A 24,257-nucleotide genomic window follows, 5' to 3' on the forward strand; every position below is an offset into this window, starting at 1 on the left:
CTGCTGTTGCTAGGCTACAGTCCTCAAGCTTCTACAAACAGCAAGGGTTTTTTCTGAGAATGACAATCAAGTCAATAGAAACTAAAGCTGCTTTGAAATTCATTCAAATTCCACAATAAAGTCAACAAGAAAAAACACAGAAAACAACAGAAGACACTAGCAGTGTTGATACAAAAAATAAAAAGAAATCACATAACAAACACTGGCAAACAATTATCCTTGTTCCTGTCTGAAGGTTCACCCGTGAGCACCTCTGAATGTAGAACATGTTAAAAAGGGATTAAAAACCATCCTTTCTGAAGTTACAATGGATGTTCTCTTTTGTGTTCTGCACTTGCTGTTGATATATCACCAAAGAGATGACATAAAAGCAGTCGTTACAAGCAGTTACAAGAAACTGTAAAAAAAAGAAAAGTTGAGAAAACTTTAAAGAGTAAAGCAAGCAGCTGCAAAGTTTTTTTTCCTTCATTCAGCTAAGGGCTCACGTTGCATCAAATTTGGTTAAGAAGTTCATATTTTCAGTTGTAAGAACTCGGAATGTTTTGCTACTTTGATTTCAGTGTCCCTCAGTTGAATATAGTGAAAAATGTCGAACATTTGTTGAAGCGTGACACTTCAGTTGCTCACAAACATTCAGACTACTTTAGTAGATAGTTCTCTAAGGCCTGAACTCTTGCAGAGCACGACTGAGTTGAGGAACAACTTCAAGTTCAATTCTTATGACACACATTTCTTTACGGTCTGACGTTGCAAAAAAACAAACAAGCCCACAAACATAAATAATGCAAATATACTCAATCAGAAATAAACCCAATCCTTCTGAAAGTTTTTATTTTTTTAATTTAATCTGTCTTCAATGTTGGATTGTATCATTGATGCCAAAGTGGGCCAGTCTTTCCAGAAACAGACGTGTTCTAAATGAATATTGGTTGGAATGCAGTTTCACAGGAAAAATCCCTCCATGTTCCTCAGGCTGATTTTAAAACCCAGTAAGAGCTTCTCAACAGTCAAATCCAACCTCTGGGCAGCATGAGTCTTAAAGAATTTAGGATTTGTTTTGTCCACTTCATTTTAATCCCATCAAACTGGTCAAAACAAGCTAACAGACAGTAAAACTGTCTGCGGAAAATGTGGTCCTACTTTACCAATAAATAAACTAACAGTTATGATATCAGATTGAAACCCACACGGAGGATGAGACTTGAGTTCATGGTGAAACAGTGTCATGGCTGCCTCCTCCAGATGACCTGTCAGTCATTCCAGACCAGACTGTCAATCAAGCAGCCACGCCCACTGATGTCACTAAAACTTTATATAAATATCAATATTGATTTATTTTCAGATCGGACACCTGATCTCTGGGTTTGACCATGAAAACCAACGAAAAAACGACGATCAGGTTTGGCTCATCATTTAACCATCCCTGCTGATTGTAAGGAGCCACAGGTGCACATAGCCACTCCCACCGGGTGTAACTTGGGAACAGGGAAAATAGCAAAAAAAAACAAAACAAAAAAAACCACAACCTACCTTACCTACTCAAACACACCACAGAACGTAACAGTGTATATTATAAATGGGAGCTTTAATTGTGGTTGGAAGTCTGAAAAACTAAACACAGAAACTGGCTAGCTCACATACAGTCAATGACTGATTTGTCACCAGCTATCTTCAGCTGTGAAGTTATGGCACCAAAGTCTAACACCTCCTTTTGTTCACATGATTTTAATTATTTCCTACCTTTACTGCCTATTTATGCTTTAGTCCAGCCTGTGTATTTAATTAACAACAGTGAGTCTATTTCTTAGCCCTTATATGCAGCGAATACACTCCCAGACATGCTGTATTCCATCTTGTTTGACTTTCTATTCTTCTATATACAAAAGGTTTGCATGTCTTTTCCAACCAGAATTTATTAAAAACACATTTCTTTGTTACAAGTATTCAGAGCTGGACAAACACAAAAGAAAACATAGTTTTAGCTGAGGACCCATCAGTATAATTTCTACATACAGAATTGGTCCACTTGTGTTGATTTGGCTGGAATGCATTCATCAGAACTGCTCGACGCTTCCATGAATTTCTTTTTCAGAAACATACAAAACTAGTTGAATAAGAGAAAATGTGTAGATATAATCTAGTTCCTGTGAATATTTTCTCTAGATTCTAGATGATTTTGACTGGAGCAGGTAAACATGTCAGTTCATGGATGCAGCTATCCATGATCCTCCAGTCAATTTACAGCAGATGCCTTCATCAGATACTTGATAAATATGATGGCAAAGATTTCAGTTACTCTCACCTATTTTTTATGTAGAAAAATGATGTTTTCTTTTAAATACACTGATGTTGAACAGAGAAAGATACAATCAACAACTGAAATGACCATCTTGTTATACCTTTTTACTTGTAGATTCATGTATTTATTCAAACATACAATAGATTTATTAATTACATTGCTTTGCATAGAAAATGCACAGTAAATCTTTACATTTAAATGTGATGAAGAAGTGTGTTTCTGTAGGAGGACATTCTTTCAGCTGCTCCAGGTGAGTCTGAACCCTGAAGGCAGAGTGGAGTACTGGGCTTGGAAAACGATGTGGACATGGTGGGAGGAGGCAGTGAATGGAGCGATGTTGTTTTCCTGAACAAACACACAGAGAGAAACAAATTGCAAACTGATATATATATATATATATATATATATATATATATATATATATATATATATATATATATATATATATATATGTATATATGTATATATGTATATATATATATATATATATATATATATATATATATATATATATATATATATATATATATATATATATATACATATATATATATATATATATATATATAGTATTAAGGCTTATGTACACTATTGTACAAAAGTTTGGGTCACTTAGAAATGTCCTTATTTTTGAAAGAAAAGCAGTTTTTTCAATGAAGATAACATTAAATGAATGATAAATCCAGTGTAGACATTGTTAATGTGGTAAATGACTATTGTAGCTGGAAACAGCTGATTTTTAATGGAATATCTCCATAGGGGTACAGAGGAACATTTCCAGCAACCATCACTCCTGTGTTCTAATGCTACATTGTGTTAGCTAATGGTGTTGAAAGGCTCATTGATGATTAGAAAACCCTTATGCAATTTTAACAATCTTCTAAGTTCACAGCTTGCTTCACTGTACCACGTGAATCTAATAATGTTTGGGCACGATGTGAAGTTTGCTCTGTGCAGATTGCAGGATGAAAACGCAGCTGAATCACAGCCTGAGTCGACGTGAATGCGCAAGAATAAAATGTCATCAGCGTGCATCATCCATCCATGAAAAAGAAACAACCGAAGCATAAATGGAGATCCTACAATCACAGGGAAACTAGCCAAACATGAACGGAGCCCCTGCCCTGCTGACATTTATGTGTTTGGAGAGAAATCCAAAAAAAAAAAGGAAAAGGAGGAGAATATGAATGCGGTCATTGCTCAGAAAGAGAGGCCAATTCTGCTGCTTTATCCTTCCATGTTTCGTCCATTTTTGTCTGGTTGTTGTACAAGCTGGAGGACACGTCAAAAAGGCTTGAGCTGCCACAACTCTACTAGGCTGTCTTCTTGCTTTAAATCCCATATACTTGTTTTGATGCGTTTTGTCACCGCAAATCATCTATTTGGGTTTAGCTCCAGTGTGGCGCTGATCAGTACCTCATTTCATCCTGCATTTCTATTGGTTAGTTAGTTGTCATAGGTCCAGCAGCATCACATTGTGAGACGATCACATCAAATTTATGACACGGTCAGAATTTTATGGCAGCTCATCTTTGGTCACCATGACAACGGCCATCCTTGAACCTGTCTCACAGTGTGACGTAGGACCACCGATTCAGAGCCAAGACCAACGATATCACCATGATTTTCTCATCATTGTTATGTTTAGTCTGGGACGGCTGAATATCACACAGTGTGTAGAGGCCTGAAGGCTGGGGTCATTTCCATCTTGGGTCTTAAAAGACCACATTAAACTGACTGGATTAAACATCACCTTAACTGTTACATTAAGAGCAGGCTGTTTTCTTGAATTACATACCATTCCACAGTAAGGCCCAACTGGCTGTGAAGAGGCGTCCGGTCCATCATACAACTTCAAGAAGTTTTTCTGACAATCTCCAGGGTCATCAATATTGATCTGGGCAAAGGTGACAGTCACCACGTGACCTCTGGGAGCCATGATGCTCCACTCACAGTGAGTGTTATTGGGATAGGTTCCTGGGTAGTTGGGACTGGAGAATGAGCCGTGGTCTCCATACAGAATTCCACCACAACCTAGAACAAAAACATATTGAAGAAAAATGCTTAAGCTAAGTGAGGGTAAACAAACAGGAAGATATGAATCACTTTTGTTGCTTCCAAGCAACATTATCAGCTGCAGTACGTGAGTATGGGAACAGTAAGGAAAGACTAAACATGACAAAAAATAATATTCATAAAAACCCTCAGATTCCAGGATATTGTGGTGGACATGCAACTGTGACAATAAACGAAATGTAAAATAAAAATAAATGTATAAAAATCTGATGTGTGCCAGCAAGTAGAGCGTCATACTGACATGCCTCTAGGATGAAGCTGCTTCTCACACAGCTGGCCAAGATACTTTCAATAATTATCAAAACATCTGCATGAAATAGCAGCAGAACTTCTGTTCAGACTCAGACCAGGAAATTCCCAAACATGTTTATTTAAGGGAAATGTATGAGGAATATCTAATTGTCATCGATCTTCAAGCATAAAGCAGGACTTTTGATTATACATTGGAGGTGTGGTAGTAAAATATCACAAACACAAATAATAGATCCCCCTCTATACAGCCTGGTTGTTGCTGCGCCAGGTTTATGCCAAAAAATCAGAAAAACTGCAGAAGTCTGTTGTTCACACCCACATGGCTGGAATAAAAACCTGACACGTAATGAATGTTAAATGAAATTCTATTCTATAAACAGTTCAGTTCTGACCTTGAGGAGAGGATGTCCATGTGGCCTCAAAGCCATTTCGGGAGTAAGAAAAGTCGCTCTTGAAGTGTAAGTGAAGCAGGTTGGATTGTGGGAAGATGGGGCTAGGCAGGGTGCTGCCACAGAACCGACCAATCAGTGGTGAGTCTGATGTACTGCCATTACGGACCTGACAGACAGCAGAGCGTTATGACTGATGAATCAATGACACATCCCAGAAAGATCACAGACACAAGGGTCAGACGGATGACACATGGGTAGGAGCAGACCAACATACATTCACATACAATGCATAAATAACACTAATATGACAATGATATAGTAGTATTTACCAATACTAATCCTAATATACTACACGGGGGTCCTCAACTTGCGCTGGAGTTCCATTCCTACTGATCTATGCAAGTCAATTTTCGCTGTGCATCAGAACTCCAGCGAAAACGTAAACAAAGCCATTACATGCATCTAGCTAATTCTGGAGCTAAATTATGGGTTTTTTCTAGTTATTCTGGCGTTGGCTACGGCACACAGCAGCCTGTGTGAAGGTTCAATAAACCAGCAGAGAACCAGATAAAGTCTCACTCATTCATCACAGAGGGTCGCTACAATATGTTGACCTGTTTTTACAACTTGCTTGATGTTGATGTTTTATTCTATCTAATTTCCATGGAGATGGCTTTTTTTTCTGAGAAGCATCAGAAGAGTCTGATTTACGCTTGGGAACCACAATGAAGGGCAAAAAGTTAGTAAATGTAGCACAATCCAAGGTGGTGTACTACCAGAGAATGGAAACAAAGCCATCTTACAGCGCCTCGTGACGACATATTCATCCACTCCGCTCATCATCTAGTTCCACGTATCGATGAAACGCCATAAACCAAGGACCCTCTGTATATCCTACCTGTATCTTGTTTGACCCTCTTAGCTCTAAGGAAGGGTGGTTTTAATTGCGCTACATAGTTAAATTTGGTCACAGTGAAGAAGGTTTGAATAATATGCACAAGCTAAAGGATTAAGGTAGTCTCTGAAAGTGTGTGCATCTCTGCACTGGTTTCGTTACCTCCACATAGTCTAAACGACAGTCAACGTGGCTCTCTAGATCAAAGCTGTTAAAGAAGAAGGAGATGTAGCTGTCCTGTGGTGCCTTTAAGATTATGGTGCAATCCATGTTTTGGGGGTAAGTGGCAGGCCAGCCTGGACTCTTCAGGTAACCGTATTCCTGTTCATAGGTTCGGCTACAACCTGGAAACCAAAGTCAGAGCACTGATCAGGAACTCAGTTTCAGTATTTTTCATGCTTATCTTTTCAAAACCTATCATGCAGTTTTTACTCAAACTATTTCTTCAGGAAAAAGAGGGAATGAAAATTATGAGAGTGCATTCTGTGACTTCCCCAGATAAACAGGAAAAGCTGCATTTTGAAATTGATGTAAATTACACTACTGTTCAAAAGTTTAAGATCACTTAGAAATGTCCTTATTTTTGAAAGAAAGCAGTTTTTTAAATGAAGATAACATTAAATGAATGATAAATCCAGTGTAGACATTGTTAATGTGGTAAATGACTATTGTAGCTGGAAACAGCTGATTTTTAATGGAATATCTCCATAGGGGTACAGAGGAACATTTCCAGCAACCATCACTCCTGTGTTCTAATGCTACATTGTGTTAGCTAATGGTGCTGAAAGGCTCATTGATGACTAGAAAACCCTTGTGCAGTTATGTTAGCACATGAATAAAAGTGGGAGTTTTCATGGAAAACATGAAGTTGTCTGGGTGACCCCAAACTTATGAATGGTAGTGTACTTTCACCTCCAAAGCAGTGAGGTACATTGGCCTTACCTCCAGTAAGAAACATCGAAAACAGATATCTCAAAACCTCAGAAAATAAGGCAAAACTGCCAGCCACTGACTTCCTCGTGTTTACTAAATCAAAATGTAAATGAGCTGCACTTATATAGCACCGTTCTACCTTGGTGGTACATAAAGCTCCTTAAATGTGTTTCTCAGTCACACAGCAACAGAGCTGCAATGCATTGTGTCAAGGATGTGAATCAGGTTGTCTGCAGGTGATTTAGCACCAGGTTCTCTACAAGCATGCGATGTGAGACAGGAGGAGAAAGTAATTTCCTCACTGGTGTAAATATACCCTCAACTGGTATGTGTGGTCGAGGTTTCCATATGTCACTGTACGTTCAAGTAAAGTTGCAGACATGTAAGCAGTGTACAATCGTATGAAGCTCATTTGTTCATTTAAAAAGGTGCATAAATACAACTAAATAATCGTGCTCCTCCCTGAGTTGGATATTTTGATTCCGTTTCTTTTTTTCTGTCCACCACAGGTACCTACCAGCAATCTGATAGGTGAAACTGAGGCCATTTCCTGTCATGAAGTGGTCAGATTTAAAGTGTATCAGCATCGTTCTGCCGTAACTGTAGAAGTCCGGTGGATGTCTGTCTGATGCACAGAACTTATGTGACTGCCCGTAATCTCCCTGGAAACACAACAATCATATCAGAATGAACATTATGATAGTGGATTTGTACCTGAGGTTTGAAGCAATGAATCTGATCATCTTCCTGGTGGTTCACATTTAGTCAAACAACTCAGGTGTATCCTTTCAGTTTGGTTGACAAGACAACCTCACCAAGATTAAACTTTGAAGGTGGCAAGAAGGTGAACAACTTCAGGCAACAACAGTGTCTCATGCACTCCATGTCAGCTCTCTACAGACAACTGAAACGCGACAGAAAGCAGAGGAGACACTGCATCTGCAAGCAGGCTGCACATGAAAATGGCTGCTGTGTGAAAGTGACTGCTGTTTAATATGTAATCGTAATGGTTCATATTTCAGAATATCACAAAACTGCTCATTATAACCGCTGCTTATGTCTCCCGTTGGTACAATTTTTGCTGCTTATGACAGAGCAATTTTTGGTTCAGGCCCCGTCTGAACTCACCACAGGCCAATCCTTCATGTCGAGGTAATTTTCGGAGCAGCTCTGGCTGGGCTGGAGGACAAACGTTTGGACGGACACTTTGATGGTTTCCTGGACTGGAGCATCCAGTATCCAGCGACAGGAGGTGTAAGCTGGATAGGCACCAGGGAAGGAGGGCGTGGTCAAGGTTTGGTTCGTGGTCGTGGCATTTAGAGTCCCACCGCAGTCCACTGCAGGAAGGAAAATGCAAAAAATTACAGTACACTACAGTAGTAAAACACTGAGAAACAAGTAAACCCTTTGGAATCATCTGCATCCTCATCAAGTATAAAAGTAAACTGTTTTAACTAATATAATGAATGTACTATATGTAATAAATTCTAAGAAAAAACTCCTACAAACAAAAAAATGTACTTCAAATAACACAAATAGTACTCATTTGGCTTGTTATATGGAGGTGGAGCAAGCTTTGAATACCCCTTTTTCCTGCAGTGGTTCATGTGTTGTGGGTGTCACCTGACATGCATCACATGATGTGGTGCAATACTACATACAGTATGTGTGTTGGCTGAACTAATGCAGTTTGGTAGGAAAAATGGTCAAAAACAGTCTCCTAACATGAGACTTGTTTCCATAATATATTTTCATGAATAAATACAAATAGTTCAAAAAAGTAACAAGGCTTTGGGTCAACAAGTCCAAGTCTTTTGTGTTTCAGTCTCTCTTTAATGATTCTGTTGCTTTACAAAAGCCAACAGAACAATGAAATGCCTTTGAAATTGCTTGCAGCCAACAAGACTGGAGTTCCCATCTATATCTCTCATATCTACACTCGCCATGAAAGAAAAAACATTCCTGTCTTATGACCTTCTTACTATCTGTGCCTGCTCAATGTGCGTGTGATCTTTTACAAGTGTTAGAGAGTTAGCGAGGTCTGTTGAGCCTAAATTCAGAGTTTTCAGTGTCACAAAGGTTAGAGCTCCATGGTAACACATGCTGAGGAGCTTCATTCACATTTAAACCGGCTGTAAGCGGCATCTCCCTTTAAATAAATGGTTTTCTGATGATTCGCTATGAATGATACAGAATCTCAATTGAAGGAATATGTTTTATCTGCAAATCTGTTGAACTGTACGTTAATAATATTACTGACTGAAGCTGTGTTGCTGTTCAGATTCAGAAATAGCAAAATTATGTTTTCATGTCAGGTCTTGATTTGCTGCCAGGTCCATTTCCACTGCTGGTACTGCAGCTGACAGAACACAGATCAGAAAACTGTATTTTTTTTCAATCAGTAACATTAATTTAACTTTGATCTGGCTATAAATTAAAGTTATCTCCTGAATTATGGGACACTGTCAGACCTAAATGTAAAACAATATCATGTCTAAATATATGAAGTTTAAAGTTTAACAGTTATAAAGTCAGTTAGAAACAAGTGGCTGTATTGATCAGTAAATTAAATACATTAACACACAATGAACAGTTTTCTACCAGCGTTCCTGATGCATGGCACCTTTAACATCCTCTTTTATGTGCTCAGAGTCAGAAAGCTTGAGTTAATAACACAAAGCTGATAACTCATGATACTCGTTATTTCTTACTAGGGTTTTAGTTTTTGTTAGCTGACTTACACAAGGAAAGCCCTGCTGTGTTAAACTGGCTTTGTAGTGAAGGCCTCTGTTACTTTTGTTTTGCTTGTCTGTCTGGTTTTAGTAATCATTAACAAGCTTGTTGCCAGTGTAGCCCATTTTTTGCATCTGAACTGAAGTGAATTATCAGTTAAAACTTGTTGAATATTTTTTCACAGCATTATATCCTTGGCATCGGGTTGATTATGTTTTAATGAGCCATCTGCAGATACAACTGTACAATTTCATTTAGCAGATGCTGTTCTCCAAAGCGACGTACGTCTGAGAGTAGAACAACACAAGCAAAGATCTAGTCAGGAGAAAGCAACCTGGATAAGAGACATGAAACAAGTTCAGGTGTGATAATTGGACCGTGGTGTCTGCAGGTAGTGTGGGAGGTAATAGGGTTTTTTTCTTTTCTTTTCTTTCTTTTTGCACTCTGTCAAGTGCAAACGTGTTCAGTGAAGAGCTGTTTTTTTAGTCTTGTCTTAAAGACGGAGAAGGATTCTGCAGAAGAAACAGAGTTTGGTAACTCGTTCCACTACCGGGAACCACAGAGGAGGATCAGGAACTTTTTGTTGGAAGGAGAGAGTGCAGATCTGAATGAGAGAGCTCAGGTTGGAGGGAGCTGTTTTTATTCTAGTTTGGAATGCAAGTGTCAGAGTTTTGAATTTTATGCGGGCAGAGAGCCAGTGAAGTGATCTGAACAGTGGGGTGATGTGCTGGTTCTGGCTGGTTGAAAACCAGACGAGCTGCTGCATTCTGGATCAGAGTTAGGTGTTTGGACAGTCATTTTGTGATTAAGGATTGATTTTATGTGATCTACCAGGTGTCTGCAGCTTTTCAGACAAGACTTAAGCGTTGTTTAAATAGAAAGAGTAGAAAGTGTCTTACATGGTATAGCTCTGTAGGTAGCATTGAAGCCTGGCCGCTGCACTGAGCCATCACTAACAAAGCGAACAGTCAGGAAGTTTCCACTTGATATAAAGAAAGCAGGAATGGAGCTTCCACAAAATGCCCCAACCAGAGGAAAGTTAATGTTGTCACCATCATACACCTGACAAGAGATACATATATAATAAACACATTAAGAGGAAGAACACATTTTTGTCATATTTTTTGCACAGTACTTTGATATTGAAAGAATAAGTGATTCTGATTATTACATTTGCTTTAATGAAATGCAGAAGTACATCAATATAGCAGCAAATCCATAGCTTTAGTTAATAAGATAATACAGAATAAAGTGATCACTCCTTAGTAAGCCATACATTGACACCAACAGTCCACAGATTAAAGTATTATGCAGAATCAGATGAATCCAGTTTACTGATGTCTGATGCAGTTACACCTATCATCACAGTTCTGTAGCTACAGCATAGCTACACTCTCGAGAAAGAACGTGTGCAGTTTGCTTACGCTGACATAGTCGTGGCGGCAGGTAGAGTCGAGCTCAAGCTGAAAGGAGCTGAAGGTCAGATTGATTGCCTTGTTGACCGGTGCCTCAATAGTCCATAGGCAATTCATGTTAGGCTCATAGAAGCCATCTCGGTTTGGGTCTGGAGAACCAAACATACCCATGGGCATGGACATGTAGCCACCACATCCCTGCTCTGGACCTGCAGGTAATTCAGAAACAAACAATCGTTTCTTCAGTCTTCAATGTTGGTGTGTTACTGATACCATAGAGTACGCATCCAGCCTTTCTGTCCACTCCACACAATCTGGCCATCTCCAACAGTGTCTACATCTGCACACCTGTCACTCAATACATGTATTTTATTCACACCATTCCAAGCAAACTCTTGAGACTGCTGACTGTGAAAATCCCAGGAGGTCAGCAATTCACACCATTCCACATTCACACCAGCCCATGGTCAAAGTCCCTGAGATATTTTTTCCTTCTGTCGTTATGGATATTTGAGTGTAAATACATACTTCATAAACTGTAGCTATTCAAGCTGTAATTTGCACCAAACATAAAGTAATTGTGACCTACCAAGGGTTTCATGGTAAGTAGCTCTCCAGCCAATCCCATTTACTGTTCCATCTGTCCTAAAGACAATGAACATCTGGTTGGTGGTGGAGCGCAGATCAGGTGGAAGCACTGGACCACAGAATCTTCCCAGCAAGGGTGCCAAGGTGTCTTGTCCATCATAGACTGCCACATAGTCATAGCGACAGGAAGAAGATGTCTCCAGACTGAAGGTGTTAAACCTGTGGAGAGAGAAAAGGAGGGCATAAAGGACTAAAAGGAGACATTAGAGTCCAACATTAGAGCCTGTTTTTAAGGGGTTTTACAGCTGCACTAACACAGTCACACATTTACAGATTAGTGGATTGACCTGGGTGCAACCACTAGTTTGTACTATGGGCAGACAAAACCTGTTGAGAACAAACCTGATCCAGCTCAAGTCCAATGGGAAACAGAAAAGGTGTTGACTTAGAGACTTAGGTGCTGACCTAATCTGCATGCAGAATTTTCCACAAACATGTAAAAATCAAAACTAAATGTTCTCTTTTTCATCTACTTGCTTCAGGTTTGTCTCCTTTGAATGCAAAATATGTTTGCATTCAGTTCTGAAAGATTTGGATATGTATACATAACAACAGCAACATATACATCGATCAGCCACAACATTATGTCCACTGACAGGTGAAGTTAAAATCACTGATCATATTGGTTCTATGTGGTGCTCTGCTGGAAAACATTGGACTTTGGCGTCCATGTTGATGAGATTTAGACACCAAAATAATCATTGTCCTAGAACAAGCACACTCCTTCATTCAAATGTAAATACTAAATGTCACTGGTCAACCCCGGCAGGAAAATGCACCCCACACATCACGAAAACATCAACCAATCAGGAGAATCTTGAGGAACATGGAAATCACCTAAGATGTTGATTTGACCTCCAAACCTCCTAGACCCCATTCTGATCAAGCATCAACAGGATGCAGTGGAAGAAGTTTTATTCCCAGAAGCCCCACTGCACAACCCAGAGCACCCAAAGGATCCACTGCCAACGTCCTGGTGCCAGAGACCACAGGACACCCTGAGAGGTCCTCTGGTCCAGACCCCGTAGGACACCCTGAGAGGTCCTCTGGTCCAGACCCCATAGGACACCCTGAGAGGTCCTCTGGTCCAGACCCAATGGTTCAGAGCATTTTTGACCACATAAAGGGGACCAACACAATAACAGGAAGGTGGTCATAATGTTATGCCTGATCGATGTATACTGTAAGAGTCACCTATTTGTTTCAGTGTCTCAAATACATTTTGTGTTCTCTACAGTCTAGCTATTGCAGCCGATGTAGTCTTACTTGAGATCGACCACCGTGTTGGCTCCGGTCACGATATGGTAAGTACAGTTGATGTTGTGGTGGTAGTTGACTATGGAGAGTGCTGGACTGCTCACTGTACCTGCAGCGCCGTTGAAATAACCACCACACGCTGTAACACACACACACACACACACACACACACACATACAAACACATTTATAGAATTAATAATACACTTGCTATTAGTACATTATAGTCCTTACAGCACTCTTTTATTAATCAGTGTAGTCTCAGCTCTGATATGGAGAATACGTTACAGGACAGCGCTGGCCACACCTACCAAGACTGGAGGCCCTCTGATTTCTTCAAACAGTACATACACATCCAGTTTTTACTAAAAAAGTCAGAGCACATGAAACAGCATCTTAAAAGCTCTCCAGAGGAGCTGAAAACCTTCTTTGACATTCCATGTCTCTGATACACTGGCATCCAGATGCATTGTACAGTGAAAACAAGGATCCAGGTTAAAACCAATCCAATGAGTCGATACAGATTAAGACCAAGGTTGGGTAGTCCATCAAAGTCTAAAATGATACAGATGTTTTTTGGAGAATAGGAATAGAAAGGAAAAGGCCAATTTATGGCGTTCATGTCTATGTGCACTGAGTGATGCAGACTTTGATATGGACAGTGAATGCACATGTAGCTCTATTCATGCTACTAGATGTATGTCACTGCTACCAGACGTGAGATTAGCGTACTAGCGAGGCATGCTGAGCCCACAGTCCATTTTTTCACTGTCACGAGAATGGCTAGATCCCCATGGTTACTAATGCTGCAGTGCTAACCTGGTTATATTCTGACTTTCAGATTTTAATTAGTTGTACGAGAAGTGAGCACTGAAACAATACTCCTTATTGCCAGTTTGTTATGTCGGTGAGTAAGTCACAAGAAATTAGTAAGTTGTTGGACAACAAGCTGTTGAGTCACACTCAGCAGATCTGTCTCTGCTGTTTTTCTACTTCTATACAGAAGGTTTTGCATATAGTGGGTCAGAATCTTGAAATCCGTGACCTTCAGTAACCATTTCAGTTGCTTTTTCATGGCAGAATTTGTGGAAATCTTCTTTCTAGGTCATCTAGAAACAAAGCTACTGTTTTGAATGTTTTATTAGATGGTGTCAGCAGCCATTTTGGATTTAATGGTCAGGATGATCCCAAAAATCCACACTAACTATTTCAGTGGACTTTTCAGGCCAGAAGTAGTTAAAAATGATGCATGTGTTTCTAGCTCATCTGGTGCCAGAGATACTGTATTTTCTGTATTTCAAGAAGGTGTCGGTGGCCATTTTGAAAACTGGGCTTTCGCAGAGTTAGCCATCACTTTCCTGAGGTACATAGGAGCTAATTCTCCTTCAAAATGGCCTCATTTGTCAAATCCATCAAGAAAAAAAGGTAGGAACAAGATGGTCATGGATTCCAAGATTATGAACTACGGTTTTGACAGAGAACCCTCTGTAGAGCCCTGACAAGTCCAGAATGTAAAAGTCCATGACAAGTGCAGAAGTGTCTGCAAACAACATTCCAAATGCACATTGGTCACTGTATATTACACTGTGTTATTTAGCAGGTAATTGTGAGAGAATTTGACAATTTTGAGGTTTAGTAGTTTCCAATTAGACAAATGTACAGTTTAAGTAAGAGTTAATTAATTATAAATGGTTCACAGACACCCCACAACATTTTTTTGTATTGTCTTTGGTGCCATTGTTATTATTGTGAATGTTAATATTGTGGTGTTGTAATTTACTGAGTGCCCCTGAACGCCTCACAGAGTTTGTAGTGGAGCTAGACCGGAGACGCAGCAGATTCTCTGCAGCGGAGGCACGGGCCAGAAGGAGAGGCTAATTTTGATCATTGTTGGCCAAATAAAGACTTTGATGCAATTCACCCCGTTTTGCTCTCTGTGCCTCGGAGCAGCTGCAACATCTTGGCGAGCCAGCCAGGAGATCGGGTAAAAAGTGACTTTTAATGAGCGAGAGAAAAAGTTTTTCAGTTAGCCTGTTAGCAACGTTAGCGGCTAACGGTAGCTCTCGCGCCGGAGGATACCCCTTCTCCTACAACAAACCTGGAACCGGACTATCAAATAAAACAACTTGTGAGTACAAAAATGGATTTGGAAGAACTGAGGGACCAAGTTACTACTGCCCTGTGCCGCCAGAACAAGGATCGGCTTGTGGAGGTCAGTTTTCTGTTGAAATGTAATACTGATGAAGAGACAGAAGAATCACTGAAGAAAGCTAACCGTCGTGAGCTAATGAAAGTGATTGAGCACAAACTGGATGAAGTGGAGGAAAGTTATAAGCCTGAAGACACTGTCCAGTATGTGAGGGATCTTTTATCAGCTTTGGGTTCAACGGTGACAGGACCAAAAGGCGATGCTAGTGAGGGGCGCGACTTTTCCCGCTCTTCAGAAAAATGTGAGGAGCTGCAGCAGGAGATCAGAGCGCTAGAGGAGAAGCTCAAAATGGCGGGCGCAGCGGTCCCGACCCAAAGCTCTCAGCTTGGGAGCGTCCCTGAAGTGAGTATTCGTAGAGAGTTTCGCATCAGTGGGCAAATAGGTGAAGGCGGGCAGCGTGATAAACTGTCTTACACTAACCTGCTCCACCAAACGGAAAGCGGACTCCGCAAAGGCCACAGTGAGTCAGAAGTGATTGAGGCAGTGATTAGAGCCATCAGTCCTGGACTCAAACTCAGAGACATGCTTGAACTAAAAACTGATTTGACTCTAACCCAGCTAAGGACAATATTGAAAGGACATTACAGAGAAGATGATACATCAGACTTGTATCAAAAGCTGATCAACCTTTCTCAGGATCACAAAGAGTCCCCACAAGATTTTCTCTTCAGGGCTATTGAGCTTAAAGATAGGCTGCTGTATGCTTCAAAGGGAAAAGAAACGGAGCACTACGGAGCAGACCTGATCAAGAGGAAATTTTTGAGGTCAGTTGGTACAGGACTTTTGAATGACAACATCAAGTTTCAGCTGAAACCACTTCTCGACACACCGGATGTGACTGATGAAGCTTTAATAGAGAGACTAAATGAAGCGGCCAATCTTGAGACAGAAAGGCTGAACAAGTTAAAGCGGAACAACAATAAAACTACAAAGATAAATGAACTGCAGACACCAGATGAGCCTCGCAGCAACCCACAAACCACCACAGCTTCAGCCCCAGCCAAAGAGAACACAAAGACTGCTCGGGCTCCCCCAGAAGTACATGCCCTTGTATCAGAACTTAAAGCTGAGGTGGCCGAAGTGAAGCAGATGGTTCTCGCTTCTCTGAATGCAAGCAAGTCCCAGCCACCAAAGAAGCTTCCAGAGGACGCCCGCGCCCGGAGGAGGAGAGGCTGCAGGACCTGCCAGAACAACGGTGAGGGAGACAGCTGCACCCACTGCTTCAAGTGTGGCCAGTCGGGTCACATCTCCAGAGGATGCCGTGCTTCACGTCTGCTGCAGGGAAACGACGGAGGGCCACTGCCACGGGACCAGCAGTGACCCAACCGCCTCATCAGGAGTCCCGCCACTGCTGCAACTGTCGACAGGAGGAGCAACGCGACGCCCCGCTCTACACATGTGCAGGATGCTCATCCGCCAGCTACTGTTCCAAAACATGTCAGACACATCACTGGCAGGAACACAAACACACATGTAAAGCAGTGAGGGTGGTTGAACAATATTTGGGTGAGACAAAAGAACAAAAGTGGTCCTCACACATAGGAAATGTTGACATGATGGTAAACAAGCAAGGGAAAAAACTTATCAAACTTATTGGTAGACGCAAAATGGTTAGGTGCACTTTTGATAAAGTACCAGTTACAGCACTGTGGGATACAGGTGCACAGGCTACTGTAATAAATGACAAATGGAGAGCTGAGCACTTACCGCACACAACTCTTAGGGGTATAGAAGAACTCTTAGGACCAGAACCTTTAAATGGGTTAGCTGCCAATCACACAGAGATACCTTTTATGGGGTGGGTCCCAGTAGAGTTTAGTCTCGTAGGTGCAGATGCTTCTTTCTCCAGCCTCCCAGTGCCTGTCCTAGTCTCTAGTGACCCAAATGTGGCTCAAGACCCTATCATAGGATTTAACGTGATAGAGGAAATCCTTAATGAGCAAATGAAACAAGGGGGTACTGAAAACGGTGACTGTGCTGCTAGCATTGTGAGTAATGCTTTTGACATTGATGCTGTTTCTGCTAAGACTTTTATCCAGTTGATGCACACCAACCAAACGGTAGACCTTGAGACTCATGTTAAAACAGGACGAGGTAAAGTTGCTCTGGGTCCAGGTGAAGTTGCCACTCTTCGCTGCCGCACCCGTGTTTCTGCAGAGGAGGACACTGCAATGCTGTTTTGCCCAAGTGAAACCCAAGGGTTACCCGAAGGACTTCATATCCAAGAGGTACTGTTTAAAGCAAAAAGGGGCAACTCTACCACAGTTCCTGTGTCAGTCACAAATACCACGGGCCATAGTATCACTTTAGGTCCACGTGTTATTTTGGGACATATTGAGGGGGTTAAAGCAATATATCCAGCCGCCCTCCAACCAGTTAAAACTGAACAAACTGAGAAAGTAACAACGGATGCAGACGTTAAAGTCTCATCACCTCCAAAAAGTGACTCTAACGAGGCATGGGATCCCCCTGTTGCCTTAGATCATTTAACTAGAGAACAACAAAGAGCAGTAAGAGAAATGTTAAAGGAGGAGTGTAAAGCTTTTTCTAAAGATGATAGTGATGTAGGCTGTATTCCCTCCCTCCAAATGCACATTACTCTTCAAGACCAGACACCAGTTCAAAAGACTTACATCAGTGTACCCAAACCTTTACACCAGGAAGTCAAAGCATATTTGCAGGACTTAATCAACAGAGGGTGGGTTACAAAATCAAAATCGCCTTATTCTTCTCCTATAGTGTGTGTTAGGAAGAAGTCAGGTGAACTCAGACTTTGTGTGGACTATCGTGAACTAAACCGTAAATCTGTGCCTGATAGACATCCTATTCCTAGGATACAAGACATGCTTGATAGCCTTACTGGTAGCTCTTGGTTTACAGTACTGGACCAGGGGAAGGCTTATCATCAGGGGTTTTTAGACGAAGAAAGCCAGCCTCTCACAGCATTCATTACACCCTGGGGTTTATACCAGTGGGTCAGGATCCCATTCGGACTAAGTTCCGCCCCAGCTGAGTTTCAAAGAAGCATGGAGGAGTGTCTGTGGGGTTTACGTGATGACATTTGCTTACCTTACCTTGATGACAATTTGGTCCACAGTAAGTCATTTCAGGACCATATTGAACATGTCAGGGCCGTGTTGCAAAGGTATCAAAAACATGGTGTAAAATTGACTGCTAAAAAGTGTGAACTGTTCAAGCCTAATGTGAGATTTTTAGGCAGGATTGTATCAAAAGAGGGTCACAGTATGGATCCAGCAGAGGTCGCTCCTGTACTGGCACTGAAAGAGAAACAGCCTAGCACAGTGGGTGAAGTGAGGCAAATACTGGGCTTCCTATCATACTACAGGTCTTACATACAAGATTTTTCACGTATAGCCAAGCCCTTGTATGAACTTCTTGCTGGTCCATCTGTTCAAGACTCACAGGATGCAAAGACATTGAAAAAGACTAAAAAAGGGAAAAACAAGCAGAACCGAGGACAGCTACCCTCGTCTGCCCCTGTCAAATGGACTGAGACTCATCAACAAGTTTTGTCGTACCTGGTTGATAAACTGTCTAATCCGCCTGTCCTAGGTTATCCAGATCTGAACCAACCTTTTGTGTTACATACTGACGCTTCTCAGGCAGGATTAGGAGCTGTACTTTATCAGCGTAGCAATGGTAAGCTAAGAGTGATAGCTTATGGGTCTAGAACCTTAACACCACCTGAGAAAAACTACCATATGCATGCAGGAAAATTGGAGTTCTTAGCACTTAAGTGGTCTATTTGTGAGCGGTTCAGGGATTATTTGTTTCATGCACCATCTTTTGTGGTTTATACAGATAATAATCCACTCACTTATGTCTTAACTACTGCAAAGCTAAATGCATCAGGTCAACGTTGGGTGGCAGAGTTAGCAGATTTTAACTTTTCTATAAAGTACAGGCCAGGGAAAACAAATGCAGACGCAGATGGGTTATCCAGGATGCCCATGGACTTTGAGGACTATATGAGACACTGTACACATTCAGTCAGTCAGGATGCTGTAACAGCTACACAGCAGAGCATCCTGGTGCAGCAAACGGAGCAGACGCCAATGTTTAGTGTGGTTTCATTTGATGCTCTTCAGCAACAGGCAGGAGCAGAGAGACTTTTGGACACTATTCAGCCTTTACCCAGAGAGGAGATCTGTGCAGCTCAGCAACAAGACCCTGTAATAGGTAAAATGTACAGTTATGTGAAACAAAACAGAAAACCTGCTGCACATGAGATTCAAAACGAGAGCTCAGAGTTCAAGGCACTTGCCAGGGAGTGGAGTAAACTGTGTATCAGGGAGGATGGGACTTTGTTCAGAAAAACGCAACACAAAGAGCAACTGGTTCTTCCTGCTGTGTACCACCCCCTTGTCTTAAATGAACTACACAAGCAGATGGGTCATTTGGGCTCAGAAAGGACAATAAACTTAACTCGAGACCGTTTCTATTGGCCGAAAATGCAAAGGGACATTGAGCACTTTGTCATGAATGTTTGTGAGTGTTTGAAAAAAAGAAAACCAAACAGACAAGCACGTGCCCCCATGCAGAGCATTGAAACTACTCATCCATTTCAGATTGTGTCGATTGACTTTCTGCATCTTGAACAATGCAAAGGCGGTTGCGAGTATATTCTTGTAGTCATGGACCACTATACTCGCTTTGCTCAAGCATATGCTACAACTAACAAAGCAGCGAAGACTGTAGCAGAAAGACTGTTTAATGACTTCTGCCTTAGGTTTGGCTTCCCGGAGAAACTGCATCACGACTTGGGGAGAGAGTTTGAAAACAAACTGTTGCATCATTTGAAAGACCTGTCAGGTATTAAAGGGTCACACACAACTCCTTATCACCCGCAAGGAAACGGGCAAACAGAACGGTTTAACAGGACTCTTCTCTCTATGCTAAGGACACTAACAGAAGAACAGAAAACAGACTGGAAAAGCCACCTTCCCAAAGTCATACATGCATATAACTGTACTGTTAATGAGTCTACGGGCTACTCTCCATTCTTCTTGCTGTTTGGTAGGCTACCACGGCTTCCTGTGGATCTTCTGTTTGGTATTGAACAGCAGGACAGCCCAGGCCCTTATCAGGACTATGTTGACAAATGGAGGCAAAGGATGACAGAAGCCTACAACATCGCCACCCGAAATGCAGGCAAATCGTCACAGCGAGGTAAAACACAGTACGACAAGAAAGTGTATGGGCCACCATTGAAAATCGGCAGTCGTGTCCTGGTGAGAAATGTGACTGAGAAGGGAGGTCCTGGCAAAATCCGCTCCTACTGGGAAGACAACATTTATGTCATCAAAAACCAGAAGGGTGAGGACAGTCCCGTGTTCGAGTTGGTGCCAGAAAACGGCCAAGGCAGGACAAGAGTTATGCACAGGAACATGTTATTGCCTTGTGATTTTCTCCCAGTCTCAGCAGACACAAACAAGACTGGAGATAAAACAAAAACAAAGAAAAGACTTTTAAACAAAAATGACAAAACCCGGATGAGACAAGCGCAGCAGGTGGAAAGTGAGGAGGAGTCAGATGAAGATTTATCAGATGCTGTTTTTACATGGACTGTTCCTGAGCCTCACGAGACACCTGCACTGGACCCCACTGCGACAGAGTTCATTCCACTGCTGGACAGGGATGAGCTTCTACAAAATGAGACTTTTCAAATCGCTGATGATGATCAGGAGGACCCCATCCCAGCTCAACTGCCAGAAGAGGACGCTGAGGAGACTGAGGATGCGAGAGATGTGGACAGTGGTTCAGATTCTGAATCTTTGGAAGAAACACAGCAGATGAGTACTTATCCAAAGCGAGACAGAAAGAAACCACAAACTCTGACTTATAATACTTTGGGTCAACCAAGTTTTACTGAGCGAGCCGTTGCAACTAAAGGTTTAAGTGTTCATGGTTACTGGCGACCTTGGTAAACAAAAAGACTGTTGACATGTTAAGACTGAAGTATTCATGTTATAAGACTGTTGAAACTCTTCACACTTTATCCTCCAGGTATATGAGTTAAAAAAAACCTACAACTCTACACAGATGCTATAAACTGATCCTGAGGGAGAATAATGATAAATGATAAAGTAATCTCTACTCTGCAAGCAGACTGATTGGTCCCTTCGATTTGTTACATATTAAACTGAGGAAGTCTGAATCAGTGTTTTTAAGTCTATTATCAGTTCACTGCAGTTTCAAGATGGCAATGTTAGGCCACGGCATTGAATGTTGATTTCATTCATGCTCATTCTAGCATATAAAAAACACAATATGGATGTGTTCAAGAGGTTAAAAAAACTTTCACTGGAGGAGGTTTTTCAATGGTTAATTGGAGCATTTACAAGTAGAAAAGGATTGATAAAAATAACTATATAAAAAAGTGAACTGAATAAGACTGAATATACAGCTGAGTTGATTTAACAGGCTCTTCTGACCCTACGCTCTCTTTTTTCATATCACAAGTGATTAAAGCTTAATTTTGCCTGTTTCAATATAGAAATTATTTCTCCTCGTAATTACTTACGAATGGTTCTGTATTCTGCCATGAAGCCAGCCTTGGAGATCACTTCGTCAGAGTAGAAGTTGAGCAACATGGGGCCAAAGGTGACGACGGGTCCTGGGATGCTGGAGCCACACAAAGTGGTAATAGCAGTTCCATTATTGTCCAAGTTATAGATCTTCAGACCATCATACAGACAGATGGAGTGCGCTAGACAACAGATAGACAAGTAACATAACACGTCAATGACTGTTGATTATAAAACAACAGAGATTCTAGAATATCTACTTCTAGCACAATGTCCACAAGTTTCAAAAAGGAGACTGGCCAATCTTCAGATTAAACAAAGGGCTCTACAGGTGACACCACATGCTGTTAGTGTTTACACACCTTCTATTTGGAACTGCTGAAAGTTGAGGACAACCACAGTCTGTTCTCCAGCATCTATGACATAGTCGCAATTGGAGTTGAGAGGGTAGTCAGCTGGATAATTAGGAGAAACCACACGACCGATGGAAGTTGTGAAGTTTGCACCACACCCTAATGAACAGAACACATTAGATGTTGGAACATATCACTGAAACAATGACGTGTCTGCTAAGTTCAAATTGTGTCTTTTGAAAACTGAGACATTAAGCTACAAAAAGTAATTAGATGCCTAATTTTAATTTTTTGATGAATAAAATTGCCATTTTCCCTCATTACAGCATAGTGACAAAGTGAAAACAGCACTAAAAGCATATATTTACAGAAGTATTCTGGCATTGTCCTGTCTTGTTCATCCTGTTTGATTTAATAATCCATATACAGAGTTTAGACATGAAGCTCTCTTGGCTGCTTGGTTCTTACTTGTGCTGAAAGAGAATGAGAATCCTTTGCCAGGAGTTTCAGAGGACTGGAATCGGCTCGTGATGATGTTATATGGAGCAATGACTTGTCCCGGAGCTGCTGAGCCACAGCCTGTCGACAGCAGATTCTCACTGTTTTGGGTACGACCTGACCACACCTGCAGAAACATGTATAGTGATGTAGTGTTTTAACAGAACATTATTGTAAAGCTATACAGGATCCTGTACACATCTGAAACAATAAGTTTATCAGAATTTTGGAACTATTGTTGCAACCCATTCTCATTCTCAGGGCATCATGTATAGGAGTTTTTCCAAGTTGAAAAGAGTCTTGTAAGGAAGTTGCAGGGGTGGTGGTGGTGGTGGTATAAGGATTTTCACTAAGGAGAGTGAAGGCATTTTCCTGTGTCACACCATTTTTCCCCCACTTAGTTTCATTTAATCTTGTGACTGTCTTGTTTTCACCCTGTTTACTTTCACATTCTCTTGCTCTATTATTAGGAGTATGAGTTGGGTTAAAATACACTTTCACAACACCAAGCACGAGCTAGAAGGCAAAGTTCTCATTACCTGAAAAGGAGCAACTGTGATGGCACCAGCAGACAACGTTTGGCTACAGACTTCTGTTTCTGATGTTCACAGGTTTTAGGTGTGAATCACGCTACCCTGTGCCTTCAGATGTCTTGCCAAAAGTTAATGTACATCTCTAACAGTAATGATAGACATTGGTTTCTATTTATTTATAGAACAACTTGACATCATTTATCTCTTCATTACTAAAACTAATCCTTCTATCCTTATTTGACCTGTTCAAGTGACTGGCTGTTGTGTGAAGTTCTGTGTGCAAATGCTAAATTTAGGAAAACTGCTTTAAGTCTTCATGTTCCATACACTTGATAAATTTTGCAAAACACACTAAAATGTAACGTACTTGTACCTTTTGCTCAATTTAAAACCATAATAGCAAACTACTCTGCTCTTGATTGTTTCTGTATTTAACTGTGCTTTTGAACTGCTTTAATTGTGTTAACAGGGTACCCAAAATGAAAAGTTTGAAGTATGAACAGAATGACTGGGATTTTAAAGACGATAACACATAGATAACAGAAGGGGAGAAGAAAGTGGACAATGGGAGTCAACCATTTACCCCTTTTACTATAATTACTGCTGTAAAATTCCTCATGCTGCGCTTCTAACCAGGCTAAGTCTACTGCTGCTGTCACCATGATGAATGCTGTCCTTTTTCTAAACATAAAAAAATCTTCATTTCTAACAACTGGGTAGGACTATCCAAGCTTCACACATATGCTCACATTGCAGATCCTTTACCTTTTCCTTCTACATTTAACCACAGAATGGGCAGTTGCTGCAACAACAACGCAGGTGGGTGGGTCTGCTGTAGCTTTACGCTGGTACCTTGATATAGCTGCTCTGGCAGGTCCCAGTGCTGTCTGGAATCTGGAAATCACTGTTGAAGCTCATCTCCAAGTGGTTTCCCTCATTGGTAATGATATGCCAAGAGCACTCCACATTGACTGGGAAGTTCTGAGGATAGTTTGGAGATTTGATTGTTCCTGAATCAGCATGGATCACCCCTCCACAGCCTGATGGAAAACAAAGATAGGCGAGCATAATCAGTAAGCATTTTGCAGTACTTCTCACCAAGCCCTATCCCTACACCATCGCCACTCTGCGTTCACTCTGCAACCCAAAGATCCAGGCTTCAGGATCCACCCAGACACACCACTCATCCTCACTGCCCACATTCCCCTGACCACTCT

General features: G+C 41.2%; 1 protein-coding gene across 1 annotated transcript in view; it reads right to left on the reverse strand.

The window, feature by feature from the left end:
* Window positions 1-2,400: 2,400 nt before the first annotated feature.
* Window positions 2,401-24,257, reverse strand: part of cubn (cubilin (intrinsic factor-cobalamin receptor)) — a 91,106-nt gene continuing 69,249 nt past the window's right edge. The window contains exons 54-67 of the mRNA XM_035943798.2: window positions 23,893-24,080; window positions 22,478-22,634; window positions 22,019-22,168; window positions 21,653-21,838; window positions 12,910-13,039; window positions 11,585-11,802; window positions 11,005-11,204; window positions 10,480-10,642; window positions 7,976-8,184; window positions 7,365-7,509; window positions 6,077-6,258; window positions 5,020-5,185; window positions 4,098-4,333; window positions 2,401-2,644 (exon numbers count right to left, since the gene is read on the reverse strand). Coding sequence (XP_035799691.2) covers window positions 2,537-2,644; window positions 4,098-4,333; window positions 5,020-5,185; window positions 6,077-6,258; window positions 7,365-7,509; window positions 7,976-8,184; window positions 10,480-10,642; window positions 11,005-11,204; window positions 11,585-11,802; window positions 12,910-13,039; window positions 21,653-21,838; window positions 22,019-22,168; window positions 22,478-22,634; window positions 23,893-24,080 — 2,438 coding nt within the window. The 3' untranslated portion in view covers window positions 2,401-2,536. The remainder of the gene's footprint in view (window positions 2,645-4,097; window positions 4,334-5,019; window positions 5,186-6,076; window positions 6,259-7,364; window positions 7,510-7,975; window positions 8,185-10,479; window positions 10,643-11,004; window positions 11,205-11,584; window positions 11,803-12,909; window positions 13,040-21,652; window positions 21,839-22,018; window positions 22,169-22,477; window positions 22,635-23,892; window positions 24,081-24,257) is intronic.

Source organism: Amphiprion ocellaris, chromosome 22 (assembly GCF_022539595.1).
Source record: "Amphiprion ocellaris isolate individual 3 ecotype Okinawa chromosome 22, ASM2253959v1, whole genome shotgun sequence".
Lineage (NCBI taxonomy): Eukaryota > Metazoa > Chordata > Actinopteri > Pomacentridae > Amphiprion > Amphiprion ocellaris.